The sequence below is a fragment of the Pipistrellus kuhlii genome, unplaced genomic scaffold (genome assembly GCF_014108245.1).
Source record: "Pipistrellus kuhlii isolate mPipKuh1 unplaced genomic scaffold, mPipKuh1.p scaffold_m20_p_1, whole genome shotgun sequence".
Lineage (NCBI taxonomy): Eukaryota > Metazoa > Chordata > Mammalia > Chiroptera > Vespertilionidae > Pipistrellus > Pipistrellus kuhlii.
The window spans coordinates 177,343,646-177,369,623 of NW_023425404.1; the positions used below are offsets into that span (position 1 = coordinate 177,343,646).

General features: G+C 38.3%; 1 protein-coding gene across 7 annotated transcripts in view; it reads left to right on the forward strand.

The window, feature by feature from the left end:
• Positions 1–25,978, forward strand: part of RFC1 (replication factor C subunit 1) — a 66,617-nt gene that overhangs the window by 29,114 nt on the left and 11,525 nt on the right. For 5 of the 7 annotated variants that reach the window (XR_006740108.1, XM_045573382.1, XM_036418495.2 and 2 more), the window contains 10 exons: positions 2,436–2,668; positions 3,761–3,838; positions 11,049–11,126; positions 12,265–12,352; positions 13,183–13,469; positions 16,111–16,218; positions 18,029–18,208; positions 19,363–19,467; positions 22,947–23,346; positions 24,914–25,023. Coding sequence is in view for 6 of the 7 variants with exons in the window: in XM_045573382.1 (XP_045429338.1) it covers positions 2,436–2,668; positions 3,761–3,838; positions 11,049–11,126; positions 12,265–12,352; positions 13,183–13,469; positions 16,111–16,218; positions 18,029–18,208; positions 19,363–19,467; positions 22,947–23,346; positions 24,914–25,023 (1,667 nt within the window). In the remaining variant the exon portion in view is untranslated. The remainder of the gene's footprint in view (positions 1–2,435; positions 2,669–3,760; positions 3,839–11,048; positions 11,127–12,264; positions 12,353–13,182; positions 13,470–16,110; positions 16,219–18,028; positions 18,209–19,362; positions 19,468–22,946; positions 23,347–24,913; positions 25,024–25,978) is intronic. The other 2 variants (XM_045573378.1, XM_045573387.1) reach the window with 2 other exon arrangements.

Consider the following 25,978-nt stretch of genomic DNA (forward strand, 5'->3'; position numbering starts at 1 on the left):
GACCCTGCAACCCGGGAATGTCCCCTGACCTAGAATTGAACTAGTTCATATGTCACCCCTCAACCATTGAGCGCACTGGCCAGGCTAACAGATATTTATTGAGACTTGGCACACGCATGAGACTTTTTCTACTTCTACAACCAAAATGACAATTTAGGTTTTATTGACTGAAGGAGTATTGAAAAGGAACTTTGTAGAAAAAGGCTCAGATTCCCTTTCAGTTTTTGACATATTGGTAAATAAATTATTTTACATCTCTGTTATCAGATCTTTCTAGCATGCTCTCTATTAGTTTGTTTTTTGTGTGTTCCAGACTGAAGGAAAGAAAATCAGAATCCCAAACTCTTAGCAGTATGAACTCCAGTATTATACTCCCCCCACCCCCTTTGGCTTGTAAATAGATTTTTATATGGATCTGCACGTTACTTTTATTTGTTATCCTTTTATTTATTTATTTATTTATTTATTTATTATTATTATTATTATTATTATTATTATTATTTTGGTAAGAGAACATTTATTGGATAAATTAAGAGGCAGAAACAGTAATTCCTAGAAGAAAGGGGCTTAGGAAACACGTTTTAGAGGTAAAGGAAGAGTCTTGGAGTTTGGGAGTGAGGAAGCTAAAGGTAATGTGCCCGTGGTGGTGCAGGGCCGGGTGGGGGGAGGGAAAGGCATGGGTGTGTCCCCAGGAGGGAGATCACCATTTGTTATCCTTTTGAATAAATGAATGCGTCTAACTCCGAGTGGCAAAGCATCTTCTCTCCCAGCCAGTTCCTCTGCTGTATGTTGGATAATACTCTTATTTGGTGATTGTTACCATATTTGCAGTTATGTTGGATATAAATAAAAATAAATGGCGTTTTTATAAGGAGACAGATTGCCTAGAGGGAGATTCTGAGTGTTCAGTTGTCCATGATTTTCACCTAGATGTCAGAAATTTGACTTAGGTTTATTTTTCATTGCTTTATTACAAGTTTCTGGGAAGAAGAGAACACATTTTGCCTTTGGCTTCTGACAAATTTAGGCTATTAGAAAATAAGAACAAATGTTGAAAAAGAAAGACAACCATAACTTTATTTGGAACATTAATCTCTACACATTGTGTAGGTTCATAAAATATTTATTTTACATGAGGATGGTCATAGAAACACCTGCTAAATGACTGCCTTTTTCAGGCAGCTAATTGCATTGTTCTAATCCTTGGCCTCTTTTGCCTTCTTTCTCCATAATATATTAGTATAGCCTTTTTAAGGCTACAAAGGGCGAAAGTTTTTTTTCTTTTTTTTTCCTTTTAATGTCTTTATTGATTTTTTAGAGAAGAGAGGAAAGGAGTGAGAGAGAAACACTGAACGGCTGCCTCCTGCATGCTTCCACTGTGGATTGAGCCCAAAACCCAGGAATGTGTCCTGACGGGAAATGGAGCAGGCGACCTCTCCTTGCAGGGATGATGCTCAACCAACTGAGCCACACGGGCCAGGGCCTAAAGTAGTTCAGAAGCCATACTGTAGTAACAGCAGAACGGTGCTTTTTTTTTTTTTTTTTTCCCCCCCAGGTTTTCTACTTTTATCAAGGCAAGATGACATAATGCTTTCAGATATGCCTGTGATTTTTAGTGAGCACCATATTTTTCAGTAGTCACCTTAATGAGATCCTTTATATTTATAGGAAGGACCCATGCTTAGGAACAGGAATTGACTTTTTTCATGTTAGTCCCATAAGTGTAAGGAGTATAGGGAAATGCACAAATCACAGAGCACTAAGTAAGCATCAAATCAAGCAAGTCAGTCTTTTTTCTCCTTTCATAACTATTTCAGTAGAATTGCTCCTTTCCACGCGGCCTGGAGAGCTATTTATTTATGGTTATCAGAGAAAAGGGGGCCATGTCTGCAATTTTTGCTTAGTCTGATGCAAGTACATACTTGAATTTCATGCAGAACACGGCCATATTTTTTCCTGGTGAGGCTGAGGTAGGAGAGACAGCCTGTCTATCTGTCAGCAGCTCTGCCTCTGGGAGAGTGAGGTGGTTCGAGGGTGGGCAGCGAAGTAGAGCTGTATTTCCACCTCAGAACGTAGCTGGTGTTTAGGCTGTTTGGGGCGCTCTATCTGTGGTCTTTGCTTGCTGCATGAATTTGTGCACTGGGCCTCTAATCTGATACATAAAACCTTAGCAGATGCTCCTGGTTGAGCAAGGGAGTACCTGAGAGGAAGATAAGATCCATTTATATGTGGCTTTACACACAAACTTGTGAAGAGACATAGTCTTCATGATTACCTTTTAGATTTTTCTTCTTCTTTTTTTATATTAGCCCAAACCAAAGGGTGTTTTCTCTTGTGAATTACTGAACCAAAGAAATAGGGCTGGTTGAAGTGATTCTTTGACATTATTGGAATTGATGGTTTATCAAACAATATTTGGTTATATTCCATTTAAGATGAAGAAGATGACTTTATGTGTAAGAAGGCAGCTTCTAAATCAAAAGAGAATGGAAGATCTACAAATAGTTATCTTGGAGCATCAAACATAAAAAAGAATGAAGAAAACACTAAGACCAAGAATAAGCCTTTATCGCCAATAAAACTTACCCACACATCAGTGCTTGATTATTTTGGAACTGCAAGTGTCCAAAGATCAGATAAGAAGATGGTGGCGAGCAAAAGAAAAGAGGTGAGTATTATGCAAGCAAGAATGTTCATTTGTTGTTATTAATAAGGAGAAATTTGGATGTCATAATAGATCAACATATTTTATTTTTTTGTTCGTGTGTGTTTTAAAAAATATATATATTTTATTGATTTTTTACAGAGAGGAAGGGAGAGAGATAGAGAGCTAGAAACATCAATGAGAGAGAAACATCGACCAGCTGCCTCCTGCACACCCCACACCGGGGATGTGCCCGCAACCAATGTACATGCCCTTGATGAGAATCGAACCTGGGACCTTTCAGTCCGCAGACAACGCTCTATTCACTGAGCCAAACCGGTTTTGGCAACATATTTTATTGATGAAAATGATTTTCTATGATTGTGGACAAAATTCATTTGCCATCATTTTAAAGGATGAGGAAGTTAGACTATTTAATTTTTTATTTTTGAAAGTGGGAAAAGATTATTTAAATTGCACGAAAAATTATAATTCTTAGAATTTAAATACTTAGAATGCAAACTCACTTTACTATTCACCTCAAGTAGACAAAATTAGATAATAAGTTTGTTCCCAAATGAGGTTCTAAGTATATAACTTATGTGCCTATGTTACACTTTTGACATTTTCTACTTTGGTTGATGTTAGATTTACATTTTTCTGGAAATATAGGAAACAGAAATACAGACAAACTCTAGTGAAAGTAGTCCCCTGAGTCAAACCTGCCAAATGGTTTGTGTTTGTTGATTTCGTTAGTTTGTTGATTACAACTCCATCAGACAATGTAATCATTCTCACTATTATGTCATACCATGGAGAAAACTTCAAGTTTTTTGGGGGGGACCAAAGTGGAGAGATTGAGGGTTACTTTTCTTGAACATTTCAATAGAATTAAGTGAGAACCATCTCTGCAGAATATTTCTCATTAGGAAAATGGATGTGGACACTGAGTAGTCACAAACATGACTTTCTGGCTGGTGTGCATTGAGGCTGACTACTTCATTACTGATACATTTAATTCTCCTGGTGTATTTAACCAGCTACAGTCAAGAAAAAAACACCTTATATTTAACCTAAGTTTTATGCTGATCTTGCTTGATTTTCTTTGAAATACAGCCTTCAAAAAATGCAAATGATTCCATATTAAATGATGAAGCCATTGCCAAACAATTGCAACTTGATGAAGATGCAGAGGTATTGCCATTTTGTTTAGATATAATTAACTTGATGTTCTGACTTGTTAGTCTATCCAGACAATTAAGATTATTCTAGACTAATTTTGGATTGAGCCTCATTATGAGAGTTATGTGTAAAATAAGTTGAAATTTAGTATATAAATATCTAAATTTATATAAAATGATAAGAGCAGAGTACAATTATTTTAGAGATTTATTAAATATCTTTTAAAAATATTTTTTTAAAATAAATTTTTATTGTTCATATTATTACAAATGTTCCTTCTCCCCCCTCCCCTCCATTGCTCTCCTCCATCAGGTTTCCACCCCACCCTCTGCCCTTTCCCCACCCCCCATTGTCCTCATCCATTGGTGCACAGTTTATGTTCAGTCTCTTCCCACATCCCCCTCTTCCCTTTTCCCCAAGAATTGTCAGTTCACTCCCCTTCCATACCTCTGATTCTATTATGTTCAACAGTTAATATTGTTCATCAGATTTTTTTTTTAAATTTCCTTGGTTTTCAGAATCACTTGTTGATAGTTACGTATTTGTTGTTCATAATTTTTATCTTTGTTTACTTTCTCTTCTGAAAGAACCCCCTTCAGCAATTCATATAATTCTGGTTTGGTGGTGATGAACTCCTTTAGCTTTTTTTTATTAGTGAAGCTCTTTATCTGACCTTCGATTCTGAGTGATAGCTTTGCTGGATAGATTATCTTTGGCTGTAGGTTCTTACTATTCATCACCTTGAATATTTCTTGCCATTCCCGTCTGGCCTGCATGGTTTCTGTTGAGAAATCAGCTGACAATTGTATGAGTGCTCCTTTATAGGTAACTACTTGCTTTGCTCTTGCTGCTTTTAATATTCTCTCTTTGTCTTTTGCTCTTGGAATTTTAAGTATGATGTGTCTTGGTGTGGTCCTCTTTGGATTCCTTTTGTTTGGAGTTCTGTGCGCTTCCTGGACTTGTAAGACTAATTCTTTCACCAGGTGGGAGAAGTTTTCTGTCACTATTTCTTTCAATATGTTTTCGATATCTTGCTCTCTCTCATCTTCTGGGACCCCCATAATTCTGATGTTGGTTCGCTTGAAGTTGTCCCAGAGGTTTCTTATACTATCTTCAATTTTCTGGATTCTCTTGCCTTCTAGCTTTTGCAGAGGAGTGTCTTCTGGCTCTTTATGTTCCAACTCTTTGACTTGATTCTTGCGATCTTTCATTCTGTTTTTAGGACTCTGTATAATATTTTTTATTTTAGTCAATGTATTCTTTATTTCTTGTTGATCCCTTATCATTTCTTGTTGATCCCTTATCATTTCTTGTTGACTTCTTATTAATTCTAATTGATCCCTTTTAATATCCTCATAGGTCTTATCCATCTTTTCTAGGAAATTCTTGAAAAATCTTATAAGAGTAGATTTGAACTCTATATCCAGTCGCTTTTTGTCCTCCATTTCTTTCGTTTGTGATCTATTTCGTTGTCTCGGCATTTTCGTAGCTTCCCTGAGTTGGTAGCCTTAAAATCTCTGTGTTCTGCTTGGATGGAGCAGGGTTTCAGGGTGGAGCCTACAGCTTTGGCTTCCATCAGCCCCACCCTATGCGGGTCCTTCAGTACTCGTTGCAAGCGCCTCTGAAAGAAAGATGCCCTCGATTTTTGCCTGCTACCAAACAGTCTAGGCTCTCCCCCAATGAGCCCGGTATTGGGGTTCAGTTCAGTTGGAAGTGGAGTTGGAGGTGGTGTTCAGAGCAGCCTGGAGCCCCTGTTTCCTTCCCGTCAGGGCAATCCCGCGGCACAAACCGTCCCTTCTCTGCACACAATGTGTGCGCCTCCGGGACCTCCTTTTGCCGCTTCCCCGGGGTTCCGCCTTACAGCCCAGCTCCCTCTGAGTCCCCAGGTTCTGGCCTAGAACTGGGGTTCAGAGCTGTCGGAACTAGGGCCCAACACAGTTGGAGCTTTTATCTCCTTCCGCTAGGGAACGCCAGCCAGGCACTCAGCCGCCCTCCTCTCCGGCTCCGTCCTCTCCAGGCGCCGTGTGTCTCCGTACCTTGGGCTTTTACAGCTCCTCCGCGCTTCCTTCTGGTTTTCTCCTTGCTTCTCGTTGTAGAATTTCCAGTCAGTCGATTTTCCTGTAGTTCTGGGTAATGTCCATTTTATATTTTAGTTGTATTTTATTGAAATTGTTGTGTGCGGCTGTGGCTAGGTGTTTACCTGCCAGCCATCTTGGAATGAGACTTTTTCTTTAAAAAAAAAATTTTTTTTAAAAATTGATTTCAGAGAGGAAGGAAGAGGGAGAGAGAGAGAGAGAGAGAAACATCAGTGATGAGAAAATAATTGATTGGCTGCTTCCTACATGCCTCTTACTGGGGGCTGAGCCCCAAACCTAGGCATGTGCCCTTGACTGGAATCGAACCTGGGACCCTTCAGTCTGCAGGTTGATGCTTTATCCACTGATCCAAGCCAGCTAGAGCTTAAATTTCTTTGAATGGAAGCCTCCTTTAGTATAGTTAAAAATAATTTAATTTGGTCATATCTCTTTTCTTTTCACTGTGGGTGATCTCATCCACTCCTGTGGCTCTAATTGTATGGATATGGTGATGATCCCTAAATCTGTTTCTAATTTAGAGTGCCCTTTTGAGCTATAAACCATATATTTATTCTGTAAGCATTTGCTGAACACTTACTGAGTGCATAGCACAGTTCCAGGTTTAAAATAATTATGTCATGCTTTGAAGAGAAATAAAGGGATAGTTTTGAGTTTCTTTTTTAGAATGAGCACCATTATTACATGAGCTAAGGTGGGAGGGAAAAGGATTTATTTATTTATTTATTTGCCTTTCTGGGCCTTGATTTTCCTCAGCTAGAACTCCAGCTCCTTGCCCTCTAGCACATAGTCATCTGCTCAGCCGCATTGGCTTGGTACTGCAGGATGGACGCAAAAAGCTTGCCCTTCCAGAAGACTGCTGATTTTGGCATTCTTTTTCATTTCATCATCGTTCTTCTGATTTTTTTTTTTTAAATTTTTTGTTTAAAAACTTTTCCTTCTCAGGAGTCAGCTTGGCCCCTTCTTGTTGTCCAGGGGCAGTGCAGCGTGAGACTTGGTACCAGTCAGTAGTGCGTGCTTGCTGTCAGTGAGCACGATGGAGTTCTGGTGCGGACTCCAATTGTTGGATGCATTATAGACAACATCAGTAATCCTCTGTTTGCATGGACAACACTCGGGGCCCCAGGAGAAGTTGCCATGTCCAGCCTCAAGGCTTGGTACTAATTGCTACCTCCCTGCTTGTGGACTCTGTACGCGACGAGGGCCAATCTTAGTGTAGGCAGCAGGGTGTCCCAGCTCATATACTTACTTCTTGTGGTAAAGTTTTCTTCTCCTCAGATCTTGTGGTGCTCCTGCCAGTTGTGCTGAGAGATGTCCATAGCTTGGTGCCAGCTGGAAAGAGCATGAGTATTCTATTCTAAGTAGAGGGGTCCGGACAGCCCCTATGAAGCAGTGATATTGGGGCACAAAATGAAGTGATAATAGCAAGCCATGGGGCTGGCCACCAAAGGCCGATTTCCTCTAAACAGAGCAGCTAGTGCCAGCATCCTTAGGTAGGAGAGTTTGAGTTTGATGAGTTTGAGAGATGGCCAGCAGCAAATACTCTAAGTCACAACAGGCCTTTAGTACCTACCCAAAGAACTTGGGACAGTAACTGGATTTTAGTCTCTGTGAGACGAGAAGCCATTGGAGTGTTGAATAGATGTGACAAGAATTTACAGATCTTAAAAAAAAATTATTCTGGCTAATAAACCATGTTGGGGCAGGAGCAAAAGCAGATCAGTTTGTACACTGTTGCGTGGGGTAGGTAGGTGAGAGATGATGTTAGCTTGTACCAGGGTGGTAATGGAAGAGATAGTGAGAAGTGGTTATAATCTTTGCTTTGAAGGTATAAACTTCAAGTTGTTGCTGATAGATTGGCGGTAAGGTATGAGGGGAAAAAGGAGATTCAAAGATAGACTGTGTGTTTTTGGGCTTGAGCAACTGAATATTCATTTATTAAGATGAACACACTGGTACAGAGAAATCAAGAATTCTGTTTTGGACATGTTAAGTTTGTACCTAATAGGCTTCCAAATGCATCTGCAGAGTGGGTGGTTGGATAGTGGAAACTGGAGTTCAGGGACGCGGTCTAAACTGAAGATGAGTATTTGGGAATCATTAGCATTTTAATGGTATTTAAACCTGTGAAACGGAATGAGAGCATGGGGAGAGAAAGTTAATAGAGAAGAAACCTCAAGATTGAGCGCTGTTAACATTTAGAGATGAGGTAGAGGAGGAGGATCCAGCAAAGGAGACTTAAGAAAAAGTGGCTAACCAGCTGGTTTGGCTCAGTGACTGAGCCTCTATCTACAGAATACACAGTTCAATTCCCGGTTCAGGGCACATGCCTGGGTTGTGGGCTTAGCCCATGGTCTGGGGTGTGCAGGAGGCAGCCGATCAACGATTCCCTCTCATTATTGATGTTTCTATCTCTGTCTGTTTTTAAAATCAATAAGAACATTAAAAACAAACAAAAAGAGTGACTAATGAAATAGGGAAATGAGGAGAGTTTGGTATTTCAGGGAAGGCAAGTAAGCATCTCCATCAGAGGTTCCAGACCTTGCTACCTACTGTTTGAACCCTCTTCCTGTTTATTAGCTTAAGTGTCACATTCTCATATTTCCTAAGCTTTATTAGAAACCCCTCTTCTATACTCAGTTGTGCCCCATTGTAGCTATTATTGATAATTGTTGTATAATAATTGCTACCTAAATGTCTTCCTTTATGTGGGCTGTAAACTCTACCTGCCAGGGCTGTTTATGGCCTCATTCACCTATTGTGCCATCACTGCTTATGTGCTTGGTGTGTTATTGTGAGAGAATAGTGTTCTGATTTTCTGGAATATATCTGACTTATCCAGATTTTGTTAATTTGACAATTCACAGGGCTTTCAAAATCTTTTTCCATCTTATTTGATTACACTGGATTACATAAACTACAAACCAGGTATCCATACAACTCAAGACAGCACAAGCAGCCTAGGTAGAATTGTGGAGTTAATTTTTAGGTACCTGACTTCTTATCTGTCCCAAATTCTGGAGGCTTAACCCATCCTTTTCAAACCAGGTGTGGTACTCTATCACTATTCCCTATTTTCTCATTCCTATCACACTTTTCCAGTATCTTGTTTGGGTAATTTATTAGTCTGATGAAGAGTTTTTAAGGTATTAGTGGCTGATGATATCTTTCCTGATTATCCCTCTTAAGTTCATTTTTTTCTCTGACTATCACCTTTTTGTTCCTTTAGTTAAGTGTGCATCCAATAACTAAATCAGTAAGTTAGTATGTAGTAAACACCATCTGCTGTGCTAAACATTGTATTAAAATATAGGGCTTTTCATCACATATCTCAAAATATTGTCACATTTATATGTTTAGTGCATATTTAATCTAGGAAATGAACCCTCTTCAAAACAAATACCGTATTTTTCGGACCATAAGACGCATTTTCCCCCCCCCCCAGAAATGGGGGGGGAAAAGTCCCTGCGTCTTATGGTCCAAATATAGCCTACACATATACTTTAAAAAAAAAGTTTTTTTACTTGCCCGGCTCTGTGTGGTCTCTGTGTGTTTGCCCGGCTCTAAAATGGTTCTAAATGCTGCTGTTTACTTTACAGGATTGATTACATGTGTTTATGACTGTGATGTTGGGTTTTAATGCACATAAAATATTTTAGGACACTATTTGTTTCAGAATCTTTTTTTCTTCATTTCCCTTCTCTAAAAACTGGTGCGTCTTATGGTCCGGAGCGTCTTATGGTCCGAAAAATACGGTAAATTATATGTTACTGATTAGCTCTGTTAGAGATGAAGTAAACAAAGATATTAACAAAATAAAATATAGGGCTTTTGATCATATGATGCCATAATCACCAGTAATGAATTTCGGATGTATTTAAATTTCTTCTGTCATCTAAAAAATTTAGAATCCTCTGTGCTAGAAGTGTACTACATAGTGTGAAATTTTGGAAAAATGGTATGGGTTCAACCATAAATTTTGCAGGGCCACTGGAGGCTTAGAGTTTGAAAGACCTTTTTATGGTGAAGGTTTACTCATATTCACTTTAGCAATTAGATGTGTAGTGCAGTTATGGTAAAGAAATATTAGACAACAGAATATGTTGATGTGCATCTCTCTGCTTATAGCTCTGCATAGTTGGATTTAGTTCATTTATTAACAACCAAAGGCTTGGTTCCTGTGTTCTCATCAGACTTATGCCATTTTCCAAGCCTTTTTAGGATTGGGTGGATTTTGAGTTTTTTTCATATGTTTAAATAATATAGGGATGCCTTTGTTTGATGTTACATTAGGCCATTTTATCAGGGGGCATTTTTTAGTTTCTAATGAGAAATGTATTCCACCGCTACACATTTCTGGAAGAGCTCCATTTTGCTGAAAGTGAGAATGTCTGTGTACTAACATTAGCATGTTAGGAAAACTTCTGATATGATGATTTAAATTTTCAAAAGTCAGAACAGATACATTTGAATTAGTAATTGATAGTTATGTTTGTGTATATCTTACTATGTTTTCAAAGAAATGTATAATTTTCTTGATTTCTTTTTATATTTATATTTTCAATTTATTTTTTGTTAATCTCACCTGAGGATATGATCAGGGCTGAGGATTGAGCCTGCAACTGAGGTACATGCCCTTGACCGGACTCAAACTCAGGACCCTTCAGTCGTTGGGTTGATGCTCTATTCATTGAGCCAAACCAGCTAGAGCTTGATTTCTTGATTCACTCTTTTTTGTGCCCTCCAGACTGTTGTTTTTCTATAAGGATGAGATTATTTTCAGAGCTTTTTCTAGAGTTTAGATTAAAAAAATAAGAGATCTATAAGTATTGCATTAAGACCACCAAGAAAAAAATGTAGTTTTCAAACTTTACCAGTGAGAAATATGGCTTTAAAAACATATTCAATTTATCTGTTATGCCTGCAAAACTAGATGTATTTGTTCTGAAATCTAATATGGCTTAGAGAAATAAACCTGTGATACTGTTAATATGAAGTGGAAATATGTCATAGTTGCTTTCTGGAAAATGTTTTCCAGTTTCTTCTGTGTATCTTGAATCAAACATTTAAAAACTTTCATTTACAAAAAAGAAAAAACAACAACTCACTCCATTGACACTTTTTTACAGCTGGAGAGACAACTGCATGAAGATGAAGAGTTTGCCAGAACATTAGCCATGTTGGATGAAGAGCCTAAGAACAAAAAGGTGGCGTTTTTACTGGGCTGTTTGCACGCTGAGTGTACAGCATAGATCAGTGCTCCCTTTCATACCCGTGTAGTCTAAGCTTGAAGATACAGCCAAGACTAACTTCTAGAAAGAAGCTAAATTGTTTTAATTTATAAAAATGTTTTTGGGGAAGCTCATTGAGGAACTTATTCTTCCCAGAGGAAATTTGATAGAGCCAAAGCCAACCAGAACCTTGCTTCACAAAACAATGAATTGCAATTTTTGCTTACTATCTGTCACAAAGGAGTTTTATATACTTTCTCAGAGAATAATGCTTATAAAGATTCCTATGGAATCTGACGTTTAATAATTGTAATATTTATTACCATTTTGGGAAGCACAATTTTGCCATTTTAAATGAACTTTTAAGATATGTATTAGGACAGTCTCAAAAGATGAGTATTTGGGGGAATTTTTAAAAGCATCAAGATGCTTGTTTTTTTTTAGTACTTGATCATAAAAAATTAGACTTAATTTATTTTGAATCCCATTCTGTTAAGATTGTCCTTATCAATATCTTACTACTTAAAAAGATTTTTTGGCAGTCAGATGTGTGACCCAGTGGGTCATGAGGACGTTGTCATCTGAAAAGCTTTATTTAGTACATCTAAAGACATTCAAATTATAATTATTAAAAAAACAACAACTGGGTCACACACTCTAATTTGTGATCTCTTTGTAAAGGAAGTTCTGAGGAAGCAGTGGAAAGAGAATGGATTTTTTTTTTCTCTTTTGAGCTTTAGATTGTTTATATTTTAGTTTTTAACGCATAATGCTAACAATTTGAGAATTGAGACGAAAAGCAGAAATAAGGCTTTCATTTCGAGGCTTACAAATTTGGAAGAATTGGGATACTTTTTTATAGAATATGCTTTATATACCCTTTTCATCTGTTTTCTCATCTGTAAAATTAAAAGAAGGAAAGTATGCTTCATTTGCCCCAGAAATTTTGTGAATGAATGAATCAGAATTCATTGTATTGTCCTGCTACTTTAGAAGATGGCCCTTGATCTTAAAATTAAAACTTAAATTTAAAACTGGTCAATTTTAACAACATATTTTGTGGTAATAGTTTTCTTATCATTTTTCACATTTGACACTTTAAAAATTTTCTTAGGCTTTAAAGGACCCAGAAGAGAGAGAAACGTTTTCATCTGTCCACGCCAATTTAAATAAAGCAGAAAAACATAAATGTCCTTTGAAAGGTAATTACTAGCAGAAAAAAATATAAGCTGGAATATTTATCTTTATAGAAGAAAATTTATGGTAACTTTGTTTAAACATTTTATTCAGTAACTGTTAAGTAGACATTCATAGGAATATTGGAGCGAGGTCTACTTAGATACTTGGGAAGCTGTTTTGGTATGAGTTAGTCAGAGTGCCTGTCTGCTCTGTGATCGTTTTGAGAAAGTTCACAGCTCTTGGCTGCATGTTAATCTCCAAGTGTAGTGCCACCTGTGGACTTCAGTATGTGAAGACAGAGAACTAGATATTTCCAGCTCAGAGTTGACTGGTCGTTGTTAGGTCGTCAGAAGCTCTTCTGCTGACTGCCCAAAGGTTTTATTTTTTAGTGGTTCTGATATGTAACCATCTGCTAGTATAAATGGTCTTAATCCTATAAGTAAATCTGTTCATATAGTAACTTTTAGTTTTGAAATCTCTTAGGATTTGTGGTTTTCAAGACCATCTTACAGAATTTTTATGTGCCATATTTTAGTAAGTTTTCTCAAGGTAAATTTCAGACCACTGAAGATTATTTGTGGAATAAAACCCATGTTCTTAGATGTAGTTTATCATATTTCAGTTAATGAGTAATTTGTATTTAAAAACATTCCTTAATTTGAACTGGTTATACAAAGAAGTAATTTTTAATAAGTGTGCTATATGAAGAACTAAAATCATAATGTAAACATTATGAAATCACCTATGACATTGTGTACCACTAAGATTACTCAGTAGAAAAATGAAAAAATAATCTTGTTATTGGGTATCATTTTCCAAAAAACAACAATCACAGTCTTTTCTGTTTTCCTAGTAAAAACAGAACAATTTTTGGATGAAAGAAAGAACTGCAGTCCTAAGAAGCAAATTAAATGTGAAAGTTCAAAAGAATCTCCGCAACATTCCAAGCCTTCAGTTCACAAAAGAGGAGAAACAACTTCTCCTAAACCTAGTTCCAAGCTGACACTTTTGAAAAAGAAGGAAGAGAGGTCTTCTAAAGAAAAGGAGCCTACATCCTTGAAAAGAAAAGAAAATGCCTTTGAATTGAAAGGAGATATGAAAAGTCCTAAGAAAATCAAAAGTTCTCCTGCTAAAAAAGAGGTAGAACTTTCAAAAGTGTATCATGTTGGGGCTATGTGTTGATCTGGATTTGATTATTTTCAAGTTTTCTAACTTTGTAAGTCATTATGGCACTTTAAAGAAACTAGCTTATTTAGATGCTGCTGCAGGTCATAGGTTACTTATTTAGCTAAATTAGCCGATATTTGCAGAATGCTATTGTGTATCAGATATGGTGCTAAAACATATGTAATCTTCACAATAACCTTGTGAGATATTTATTTTTAATATTCAACTTAAAAAAAATTTATTTTTAGAAGAAAGGGTGGGGGGGGGAGAAAAAGAGAGAGAGAGAGATACATCGATTGGCTGCCTCCTGTACGTGACCTTACCTGGGATTGAACCTGTGACCTTTTGGTGCATGTGACAACGCTTAAGCCACTGAGCATTCAATATCTAAAGACAAGTAAACAGGATGACAGCATTTAAGTAATTTTATAAGATTATCCAGCTGGTGGGTTACAGAGCCAGTTTGAACTTGGGACTTCTGAGGCCAAAAAATGCAGTATAACATGGTGGCTCCGACATGAGCCAGTTTCAGATCATAGCGCTGCCTCCGAGCAGATGTGTGATCTTGGTCTGGCTACTTGCCCTTTTTCTGCTTGGATTCCTCATTTGTAAAATAGGGATAATAATGAATTAATAGATAAAACCATTTAGAACAATGCCTGGCACTTATTAAAATAATTATTTGTATTTGTCCTGAATGTACTCCTTTTTTTTTGCTCTTGTATAACAATGTTGAGATACTGCAATCATTTTCAAAGGAAAGAAAAGGGTGAAATAATGCAGAATGGTTTTTAAAAGTTTTCTGTGTTTTCATCTCCAATTTGAAATGCCCTTTGATTCATAATGAGAAGCCACATTCCTTCAAGCCTTCTAGGCACTTAGAATTAAAAGTAGAATATTGCCTATTTTAACTGCTCGTTACCATTTTTTTAGTGCAGAACAGTGAAACAATGATGATTTCAAGATGCTTTTTTTGTTTGTGGTCAGTGCTCATAAATACGCTTAAGGGAACAATGAACTTTTTGGTCTCAGATTTTTCTTCACTAAATGCTTATCTGGTGGGTGAATGTATTTCTTCAGGCACTCTAGCTATGTTCAATTTACAGAGGCTTGTTTATTTTTATTAAAGGAGAAGAAATCTTCAAGTGATATTTTCCTCTTTACTGTATTTCTCAAAGTTGGGATAGAAATGACTTAGAGAACTTAAGCAGTTTTCAGAACATCTATTTAATAAATTCAGCTAGCCTGGCCAGTGTGACTCAGTGGTTGAATATTTACCTATGTATCAGGAATTCGCCAGTTCATTTCCCAATCAGGGCACATGCCCAGTAGTTGGCTTTATCCCTAGTTGGGGGAGGGGAGTGTGTGGCAGGATCAATGTTGATTTTTCTCTCTCATCAATGTTTCTCTCTCTCTCTGAGCAGGTGTATTTTAATAAGCTTCTCATAGGTATGCACACCAACATTTGAGAACTGTTAAAATGTAGAGTTAGGGTCCAGGACCAATCTATAATGGCTTACTTATTTTATAACCAAAAGCAGCTTACCTTATTCTCTGGCATATAAGATGACCCCCTAATTTTACAGTTAAAACATAGGTTTAGGCCTATATTTGATGTATTATATAAGACTACCCCCCACTTCAAAGAAAAGACTTACTTTGCCGTCAAGATCTGCAGGTAATTTTTGTCCAATTTTGGTCTTTTGCCCCCGATTTTCGGTTGACTTTTTTCGTTTCAAAAGTCGTCTTATACGCCGGAAAATACATACGGTACTTTATTGATTAAATCACTTATTTGTATTGAAGTAATATTTTTGTCTACTCTCAGAGGTATTTGAGGTAGCTTACAAATTAAAAATAATGTGAAACTGGGAGTAGAAAAAACAACAGTGACTATTTTATAGTGGTTTTAAAATCAGAATTATCTAGAATGTTTTTTCTACAAATACACATGCTGACGCCATTTTCCATATCTCTGAATTAGAAACTTAAGTGTGAGTCTGAGGGATATAGTTTGAAAAATTTCCCCATGATTTTCTGAGATAGACATACTCAGTGTAAGGTCTCCTGAATTAGAATAGGAGAGATTAAACCTAGAAGGAAGAGTGGTGGCATATAGAATGTGTCTGCTCTTTGGAGTAAAATTTGCTCCTTGTTACAGCCAGCTGTTTCTATGAAGCCATTCTCAAACTGTAGTGTTTATATCCTCAGGTGTATAAGCCATTTAGGCTGTTTCAGGGGAGTGCAAAGCCATAGGATATACATAGGATGTCTTCTTGTGTAACCAGTTTACATGGATATATTGTGAAATAGAATTGTAAAATTCACATGCATCTGAAATAAAATACACTCCTTTTATTTTTTTATTTTTTATTTTTGACTAGAGGCAGGCTTATGCACCTAACCTGCCCTAAGATGTGTGCCTTTGGAAAGAGTGGAAAGGTTTGACAAAGTCTCGTGCAGAGATGTTTACAATCCAGGCATGTGTAAATTGGAGAGAACCGGGTAGCTAAAAGTGTGAATTTCAGGACCAATGCTTATTTATGAATATGTATTTTTAATGCTACATAAATTTTGCATGACTTTGTTCAATTTCCTTTCTCTATCCTTAAAGTCTGTAAGTCCTGAAGATTCTGAAAAGAGACGCACTAATTATCAAGCTTATCGAAGTTTCTTAAATCGAGAAGGTCCCAAAGCTCTGGGCTCCAAAGAAATACCAAAGGTGAGAACGCTATGAAGGCATAGCGTCCTGTCAGGCCTCTGGTCGGTGGGTCGGTGGGTCAGTGTATGTGTTCACTATGTTTTTACAGCACAGAGAATTGATAATTTAAGTTAACAGAAAAGCCACAGTCACCATAGTTACTAATTAGAGGTATTTATTTATTCCCATTATGAGTCACTGCTTGATACTTAGAAAAATTTCAGTGAGCTACAAGTTAACCCCAGGGGCTTGGCGTTGAGGCATCCAGCAGTTACAAGACTGCCTTCATGATACTCATGGTCTAACTCAGGAAAGAGATTGTAAGTAAATTATTATTTACCTACTAGAGGCTGGTGCACAAAATTTGTGCACAGGTAGGGTCCTAGGCCTGGCCGGAGATTAGGGCCGATCAGGACCTTCCTTTTCTGACTGCCAGCTAAGGCCTTCCTTCATTCTGCACTGCTCCCTGGTTGTCAGCGCACATCATAGCGAGTGGTCGAACTCCTGATCAGTTGAACTCCCGAGGGGACAATTTGCATATTAGCCTTTTATTATATAGGTTAGTTGTGATATATGTGCTAGTCTTGCCTCTTGTATAAAGTGTATGAAAGCCTCTGCTTGAGAGAACTTTACGCAAAGTGGTGTTCTAGGGGGATGGGGGACAGTCAGGTTTCAGGGAAGATAAGCCCATGGGGGCAAAGTTGGAGAAGAGTTGAGGATATTGGTGGTTTGCTGGTCCTGCAGTGAGAGCTCTGGATGGAAGAGTTTGGTAGGGAGGCTAGACCTGCTGGGGTTGGACAGGTAAAAAGATACCCACAGCCACAAAGAGTGATAGATAGTTCAGGAGATATAGAAGATTGGGGTGTGGGAGAGGGGCTTGTATGTCGAATTTTATAAGGTTATTTTTTGAAAGGTGTTTGAGTACTTGCAGTGTTCACAAGTTAATTTTAATCGTAGAATCATAGGGCTTGAAGGGACCTTGAGATGTTAGTTAAACCTTTTCTCCCCCAGGTTGATTCAGATCTATTCTTTTCCCCCTGAAAAAGATTCTTTACCTGGATGGTGAAAGATTGAACTTGTATTGTGCTAGTCTTTGATTTTGTTTAGCTTCTTTTCAAACCTGTTTTAAGACTGTGTTTAATTCTCTATTCAAAGAGAATGGTTTACATAATTTTCATTTTGCATGTTTATATCTTTTTATTGAACCATTGTAAAAATAAAAAAATGTCTATAGCTATACACAGTTCCAGTTAAGATTAAATGTCTCCTCCATCCAGCTTGCTTTGGCCAGTGTCTTTTATATTATCAAGTTATCTTTCCAGCTGAGAGATATCTTGCCATTAAGTTATATATAGTTTGTTAGATTTACTATTGTATCACAGGATAAGCAGCCAGAGAGAAGTGCAGCAGCTCAAACTTGTTTAGCTTTCAGAATTGAAGCTTTTCTTTCTTAACAACAGCAGGAGTTTCTGTGGGTGTTGCATCTAGCTGTTTACTTAAAGCTATACCTAGTTCACTAGTAGTTTAAATATTAAACATAATAATGAAAACAGTATGATTGTCTAATTTTAATAAGCTCTACTTACTGTATTGAATGTATTTTTTTCATTGTTGGTTTTATAAGTTTGTTAAGTGTTAGCCTACATAAGAATTTCTTAGGATTGAATTTCAGTTTCTGCTTATTTGCTGTAAATTTCCGGGAATTTTTTCCATGCTGAGATTATTTATGATGTCAAATGAGAAAAATCAACTTCGTGCAGTTTTGATGCCAAATATTTCTTTGGAAAGCTACCATATAATTTCCTCTCTGCTTGAACATTTTGGTTTTTAGGGAGCTGAAAATTGCTTGGAAGGCCTCACATTTGTAATCACAGGAGTGCTGGAGTCCATTGAAAGAGATGAAGCCAAGTCTCTAATTGAACGTTATGGAGGAAAAGTAACAGGGAACGTCAGCAAGAAAACCAACTACCTAGTCATGGGTCGTGATAGCGGGCAGTCTAAGAGTGACAAGGTGGGTGCTGCTGCGTTCTCAGCACAGTGAGCCAGTCTGCTGGCTTTGGCAGGCTGTGATATGACCATTTGTAGTAATGCCCTTTACACAGAGTTAAGGAGAAAAAATGGAGAAGTAATTTCTTTCCTGTTATTTCTTCTCCATGGAAGTGTTGGCTTTGATCCCAGGATTTTTCTTTTCCAAATGAAGCCACAGTTCCTGTTTATTTGACTTTTCCAGTATAGTATTCCAGTTTAAATCTTATTTGAAGATAGAAGCAAATGCAGTTTTCTTCCTTACTTTTCTTCTTTTTTTTAGTCCTAAGTATTCTTATGTATGCCACTTAAATTTTTTATTGGAACTCTGGAAGTGTGATTGTCTTTAGCTCCCAAGTCACAGAATACTCCACCTATCTTTACTCAAACAAATTGCTTATTTTCTTATGTAACAAGAAGTCCAGAGGTAGGCAGCTGCTGGGATGGTTCAGCAGCTCAGTAATTAGCCAGGCAGTTTCCATTTTCCACTTCTTTCATCCTTATTTTGTTAACCTTAAACATTATGCATGTTGCCCTGTGTTGCAAGATGGCTACAGTTCTAGGCATTCAAGTCCACATTCAAGGCAGAAAGAAGGGATCGGTGGCAAGATGTCATTCAGCTGTGACTGGCCTTACCAGAGTTTCCCCAGAAACACCTCTTGTAAAAGCCCACTTAAATCTCATCGGCCAGAGCCGTTACATGGCCATTCACTACTGTAAACAAGGTTGGAAGGCGAGCACTTTCCTGATGGCCTTAGACCAATCCTAGTTTATCACTTGGAGATGGATACACTGGAGTTCTGTTCGTAGGGAGGCAGTGGGGGAAAGTGTCTACCAGACAAGCCGATCCTGGGGGAGGGGGGAGAGCTGGGCTTAGGGCCGGTGACTGCCTTTCTAGGGTGGAGCAGTGGTGCTGGGACCCTTCAGGCACCCACTTAGTCTTTGGGACATATTTGTCATTTTCTTCCATTTTAGTGGTACTTTTTTTATGACGATTGGTTAAAAAAATAATTCCAGTATTATCTAATTTACAAGTGTGGTTTTTCACCAATTCAGAGGCCCAGATCTTTCTCTTTTCTTTTTAGCAGAAAGTAATGGTTAGAATACAAGTTTTTAATGGTTTGCCTTTTTAATCACTAGGCAGCAGCTTTGGGGACAAAAATTATTGATGAGGATGGCCTATTGGATCTGATTCGAACTATGCCAGGCAAGAAGTCTAAATATGAAATAGCAGTTGAAGCTGAGGTTTGTATAAAACGAACTTGATTTAGGTTGATTTGTAGCAGTGTTCCTGTTTCAGAGACATTTCTTGGGTGGCTGCAGGCCTGTTGGCTGAAAGAGTAACTTCCCCTCTACTGCAAATGGTCCTACCTTAATGCCTTTTGAGCCGGTGGACTCTGCTTTAGGATATCTTCTTTGATGCATTTCCTTAACGTTTTTGTTGTTATTAATTCTCACCCAAAGACATTTTTCCATTGATCTTTGTAGAGAGAGTGGAAAGGAGGGGGGAGACAGAGGGGAGCATCGATGTGAGAGAGACGCATTGATTGGTTGCTTTCTGCATATGTCCGTGGATCGAGCAACCAATGTATGTCCCCGTGACCAGAATTGAACTCGAGGTTCTGCAGTCCTTAGGCTGACACTATCCACTGAGCAAAACTGGCTAGAGCTTCCTTATCTTTTTTAAAGGAATATGAGGAAAGAGGGAGGACAGTGTATTGCACTTAGTCATATCTACTTATTAAACTTTCCATACTTTTTACATTCTTGCAATGACTTTGGGCAGAGGTTATTGCTTAAAAGTTCTTTAAAGATACTATATAGTTATCAATATGATAAATTAAATTTTAATTAAAACTATTAGAACTTTTTCAGTTATGATAGAAACCCAGCCCGTATTATTATAGCTTTAGCAAAAAGGGAAAAGTGTTGGCCTACATAACTAAGCTATGGGTAGGTGGCCTGGTGGAGGATTACGGGTGGAGACTGGAGTGCTCTCAGGGCCCTTTCGGTTCCTGCTTCTCCTGGGGTTAGCCTCGTTCATTCCCAAGCTTACAGGCCTTTGCCAAGTGCGGCACTCAGGGGTGCTGGTAGGCCAAGTTTAATGTCCCCAGCTCTGTTACTCAAATGCAAGGTGTTCTGCCATTTATTCCAGTTAGAAAAATCTTGGGGAATGATTTGTATTGGCCCTTCACTCAGTGTTCCCTAATATCAAAAACTTACGTAACCATAGCAGTTATCAAAACCAGGAAATTAACAATGATGCCATGACACTAACTAAACCACACATGTTATTCAAACTTCGCGTTTCCTCCCGTTGTCTTTTTTTCTGTTCCAGGAATTCCACATTGAGTTTAGTTGTTGTGTCTTAGTCTCCTCCAGTCTATGACAGTTCTTTTGTCATTCCTGGAGGAGCCATTCTACAAAAAAAAAAAAAAAAAAAGCATTTCTTTGATGTTTTCTTATGATTAGTTTGAGGTTATGCATTTTTGGCAAGAAGTAATATTGTGTCTTTTACAATGCATGATACTACATCATGTGATATCTCTTATAATTGGTGGTGATAATCTTTTTTTGTGTGTGATAATAATCTTGATTACTTGGTTAAATCAATGTCTGCTGGGTTTCTCTACTAGTAAAGTGACTGTTTCCCCTTTGTAACTGACAAATGAATTGGGGAGATACTTTAAGACTATGCTAATATCTGTTTCTCCTCAAACATTCACCCACTAATTTTAGTATCCACTCACTGGTAAAGAGGCACTTATTTGCCGAAACCGGTTTGGCTCAGTGGATAGAGCATCCACCTGCGGACTGAAAGGTCCCGGGTTTGATTCCGGTTAAGGGTATGTACCTTGGTTGCGGGCACATCCCCAGTAGGGGGTGTGTAAGAGGCAGCTGATTGATGATTCTCTCTCATCGATGTTGCTAACTCTTTATCCCTCTCTCTTCCTCTTTAAAAAAATCAATTAAAAAAAAATATATATGGCACTAATTTTTTTCTTTTTTATTATTTACACCACAAAATTGATTATTTGGACATTATTCACACACTACACAATTCACCCTTTTAAACTATATAAATGAGTGGACCTTAGTATATTCACAAGGTTGTGCCACCATCACTACAGTCTAATTCTAGAACATTTTCATCACTCCCTGAAAAAACCCTGTACCCATTTGCAGTTGATCCTCATATCCACCCGCTGGCCACCACCACTCTCCTTTCTGTGCCTGTGGATTTGCCTATTCTGGACATTTCATTGAAAGGAATCATGCAGTATGTAGCCCTTTGTGTCTCGTTTCTTTCACTTAGCATAATATTTTCAAGGTCCACCTACCCTGAAGTATGTACCATTACTTCACTCCTTTTCATTAGTGATTAACATTCCATTGTGTGGCTATTGGACATTTTGTTTATCCATTCATCAGTTGGTGGACATTTGGATTATTTCCATTTTTTTTGTATACTATAAAATAATATATGTCTATATAATATAGTAATGCTGTGAACATTTTGTGTATAGGTTTTGTGGAGGTATTTAACTGTTTAAAAGTTTTATTTTTCAATTACAGTTGACATTCTAATATTAGTTTCAGGTGTATGGTATGATAGTTAGACATTTATATAGCTTAGTGATCTCCCAATAAGTCTTACATTCATCTGACTCCAGACACAGTTATTTGGAGGCATTAGCTTTTTAAGTTTTTATTATTTATTTATTAATCCTCACCTGAAGACATGCTTCAATTGTTTTCCAGAGAAGAAGGGCGGGGAGGGGGAGAGGAGAGAGAGAAACAACAACGTGAGAGAGGAACATCAATTGGTTGCTTCCTGTATGTGCCCCAACATGGGATTGAACTCTCAACCTAGGTATATGCCCTGACCGGGAATCAAACCTGAAACTTTTGGTGAACAGGAAATGCTCCAACCAACTGAGCCACCGGCCAGGGCTTTTTTTTTTTCTTATTGAATTTATTGAGGTGACATTGGTTAATAAAATAATATAGGTTCAGATATAGTCTATAAGACATCATCTGTATATTGTATTGTGTGCTTGCCGTTCCAAGTCAAGTCTCCTTCCATCACCGTTTATCTCCCGTGTACCTCTTTTCTTCCATCTCCCCACCTTCCTCCCCCTCAAGGTAACCACTGTGCTGTTGTCTGTGCCTGTGAGGTTTTTCTTTAATTAATCCTTTCACCTTTTTCACTTAGTCTTGCAACCTTCCTCCCCTCTGACAGTTGTCTGTCTGTTCTCTATCCACAGTCTGTTTCTATTTTGTTTGTTGGTTTATTTTGTCATGAGATACCACATATGAGTGAAATCACATGGTGTTTGATTTCTCTGAATGGAGCATTTCACCTTACATAATGCTTGGAGGCATTAACTTTTAACTAATTAGAAAACTGAAACAAAGATATCTTAATCCTTTACCCGTTTTTTTTTGTTTGTTTTTGTTTTTTTTTCTCCCAAACTGATACTGGATTATTAAAATAAAGTTCTCATTTTTAAAAACTGCATGTGGGTACTTTTCAGGGTATTATTAATTTTTATAAAGTTTGGAAGGTAATGATTTCCATAAACAGTGGGACCCACTGTGAAGACAAACCAGGTTGGGTGTTTTATGTGGAAACATCAGATTGTCCTCTGGAGCACATGGAGCGGGATAGAAATTCTTTATCTCACCGGCTTTCTTTTCCCCTCACTTTTCCAATTTTTAAGATGAATAGAGAAAAGTCCAAATTACAAAGAACACCCCAAAAAAACCACCAAGGAAAAAGAAAAAGTAGTCCAAGTAAGAAGGACTCAGAATCCAAAAAGAGACAACGGACTCCCAGAAAGGACAGCTCTGTGACGGCAGTGAAGAAGGAAGCCAGTGTGCTTCCGAGAGGCCTGGACTTCAAGAAGCAGGTGGCCGCGGAGACAGATGGTGACAGCTGGGCCGGGAACGTGGCTGATGGCAGCAGTGAAAATAAGGTGGCACATTTGCTCTGGGTGGATAAATACAAGCCAACCTCGCTCAAGACCATAATTGGACAGCAAGGTGACCAGAGCTGTGCCAACAAACTCCTACGCTGGCTCCAGAACTGGCACAAGAGTCCGTCCGAAGATAGGAGACACGGTGATTTACAGCTTCATTCGTTTCTGTGTGTCTGTCACCATGTCATTGCTCAGCTGCGCATATGTGAGGGAGTGCAGTAGTCGGTTCATTCATCTCAGCAAGCATTTATTGAGAGCCTGCTCTGAACCCAGGTGCTGCTCTAGTCTCCAGAGGTGTGCTGTGAACGAAGCACAGCCCTCAAGGAGCTCAGTCAGTGGGGGAGACAGACAGAGGAACCAGCAATTACAGTGTAACATGCTAAGTATTGTTATAGGGGTAAGTGTAGGTGTTCAGGGGATGGAGGTGTGTAGTCAGGGATGGGGATGTGTGCTCTCATGCCTGGAGGAACGGGTATCTAAGCTATGACGTGGAAACCAAGTAGGAGTTACTTAGGTGAAGGTGAGTGTTAGGTGGGAAAGGGTACATGTACCAAGATCTGAAGGTTATGCGAACAAGACCAAGGAGATTGGGGGAAAGGTGCAAATAGAGGCACAGTTGTAGATTAGGCAGCCTACAAACCTTGCTTTTGGTAGGCCGGATAGTCCTAGCTTCTCTAGGTTCTGTGTTTGCTCACCATGTATTTGTCATGGAATATGAACACCACAATATACAATTAATGCCTAAAATGTTATTGGAGTTGAGAGGTTTCAGGTCACAAACGTGGGTAGTGTTTTCTTGAGCTTCAACCTCAGCCCTGGAGGATATTGTGTAAGAAATAAGAAAGCAAAGTTTAGTGAGCATCCCAGTAATGTCATCGTCAAAGTGGTGACTGAGCTATTAATGTGTGTGGTCAGTAGACATTGGCCGAGGATGCCGATTTATTTTATTTGTATCACATAATGTAATTGTAATGATACAAGGTTAAATTTAAGTTGGCTCTCTTTCCAAAACCACATGCAGTCTGCCCTAAAGGGGAAGATAGTGCTTTGTGTGCCTAGAGAAGATGCAGGCTTTTCCCAAGCCTGCCGGAGATTCAAGTCTCGCTTAGCCACTGTGTGAGGATGTATGAGACCCTGTGTGTGTCAGGCACCCGTGCCATACAGGGAGGAGGAATTCTGTGCAGGATAGTTGAAGGCACAGCATCTTTGGTTCATTTTTCCTTTTTGTGATTATGTAAACCGATTGTGCTTGGTAACATTTATGGAGGCATGCCAGGCTCTGGGTGGACACATTCATCCCTTGGCATCCCAACCAGGCACATTTCTGTTGTCACCCTCATTTTATAAAGGAGGCAACAGGCCAGAGGGATGCTTCCCAAGTCCTCCCAGCTGGTGAGTGGTGGAGCTGAGGGTAGTTGGAGTTAGGGTTGGAGCCCGGTAATCTGCTCCATGACCTGTGCTTTTTAGCAAAGGGAATCATAAAAGTATTGTTTCTAATCAGAGTTTTCAAGTTAATGAGTTTTAGTTCTTTATTTTAAAGGGAGTAGAACTTTTTCTAAGTGCTGTGAAAACTATGCTTTGTAGGAAATATTCTGCAAATTTAGAATTAAACTGGAGGACTGCTCTCCATGCTAAGTTCATGCACAATTAGTCCTGAATTTCTATTGGCTAATATAGCTAACACTCTGGAACTTCTTTCTTCCTAACAGCAAAGTTTGGTAAATTTGCCGGTAAAGACGACGGCTCCAGCTTTAAAGCGGCATTGCTCTCAGGCCCTCCAGGTGTTGGCAAAACAACCACGGCGTCTCTGGTTTGTCAGGTGGGTGTTCTCTTGTCGTTCAGCTGGAGAGTAACGCGGGAGTGGGCATCTGTAGGGGATGTGTGCGCTTGTGTGTGTGTGTGTGGTGTGTATGTATTTTAACCTGCTGTGCATATACTTTCCTGAAGTTAAACCTTTAGAATTTCCTTTGGTTTTGGGGATATTTGTTAATTTTCATATTTTTTTTAAGTATTTGTCATTATAATTATAGGTGCTATTTACTGTAATACTTTATAGATAATATAAATAGTCTTTAGACACAATGTAATAGTACGCAAAATTCTTAGGAAGGTATCTTATAAACCCTCCTAAGAATTTTGTGTACTGTTACCATTTTCATGTGACAAATGGGAATGGGCTTATGAGAGAGGAGGGTGGTGGCCCGGTGTGCACCCAGGCATATGGTATCCTGCCTTTGCTTTGTGTCTCTCTGGCTGCTGTATCTAGACAGTGTGGTAGAGCAAACCACAGCTTATGCATATCAGAAGGCTATGAAATGATACATGAAATAGTATCAGAATGATAGAATGAAGGACTTTAAACTTGAAATTTATTGCTGGGTTTCTCCGCCCTCTCCCATAAGCTGGTGGTTTCTTTTGATCTTTGTTGTGGGGACGAGAGCATAAATTTTAACAGGTATAATAACTATGTATTTTCTAATCTAAACATTTAAAACCAAAGAAATATATTTCCCCCCCAAGTCTCTCCAATAGCAAACATGACTCTTTTTCTCCCTTTACTATTGTCACTACCCTTTTTGGGAATTAAGGAATTTTTCAAGGCTTATGATCAAGATAATGATTAACTTTGGGAAATGAACGATAACTTGATTTTTATTCAGAGGACAGTTATAATAGAATTTTACAAAGAATTATTTAACTTTATTATTTATCTTGAAGTCAAGAACTAATTTTTGGCATCTTATAATAGATTAATTGTATATTTGATATTGAAA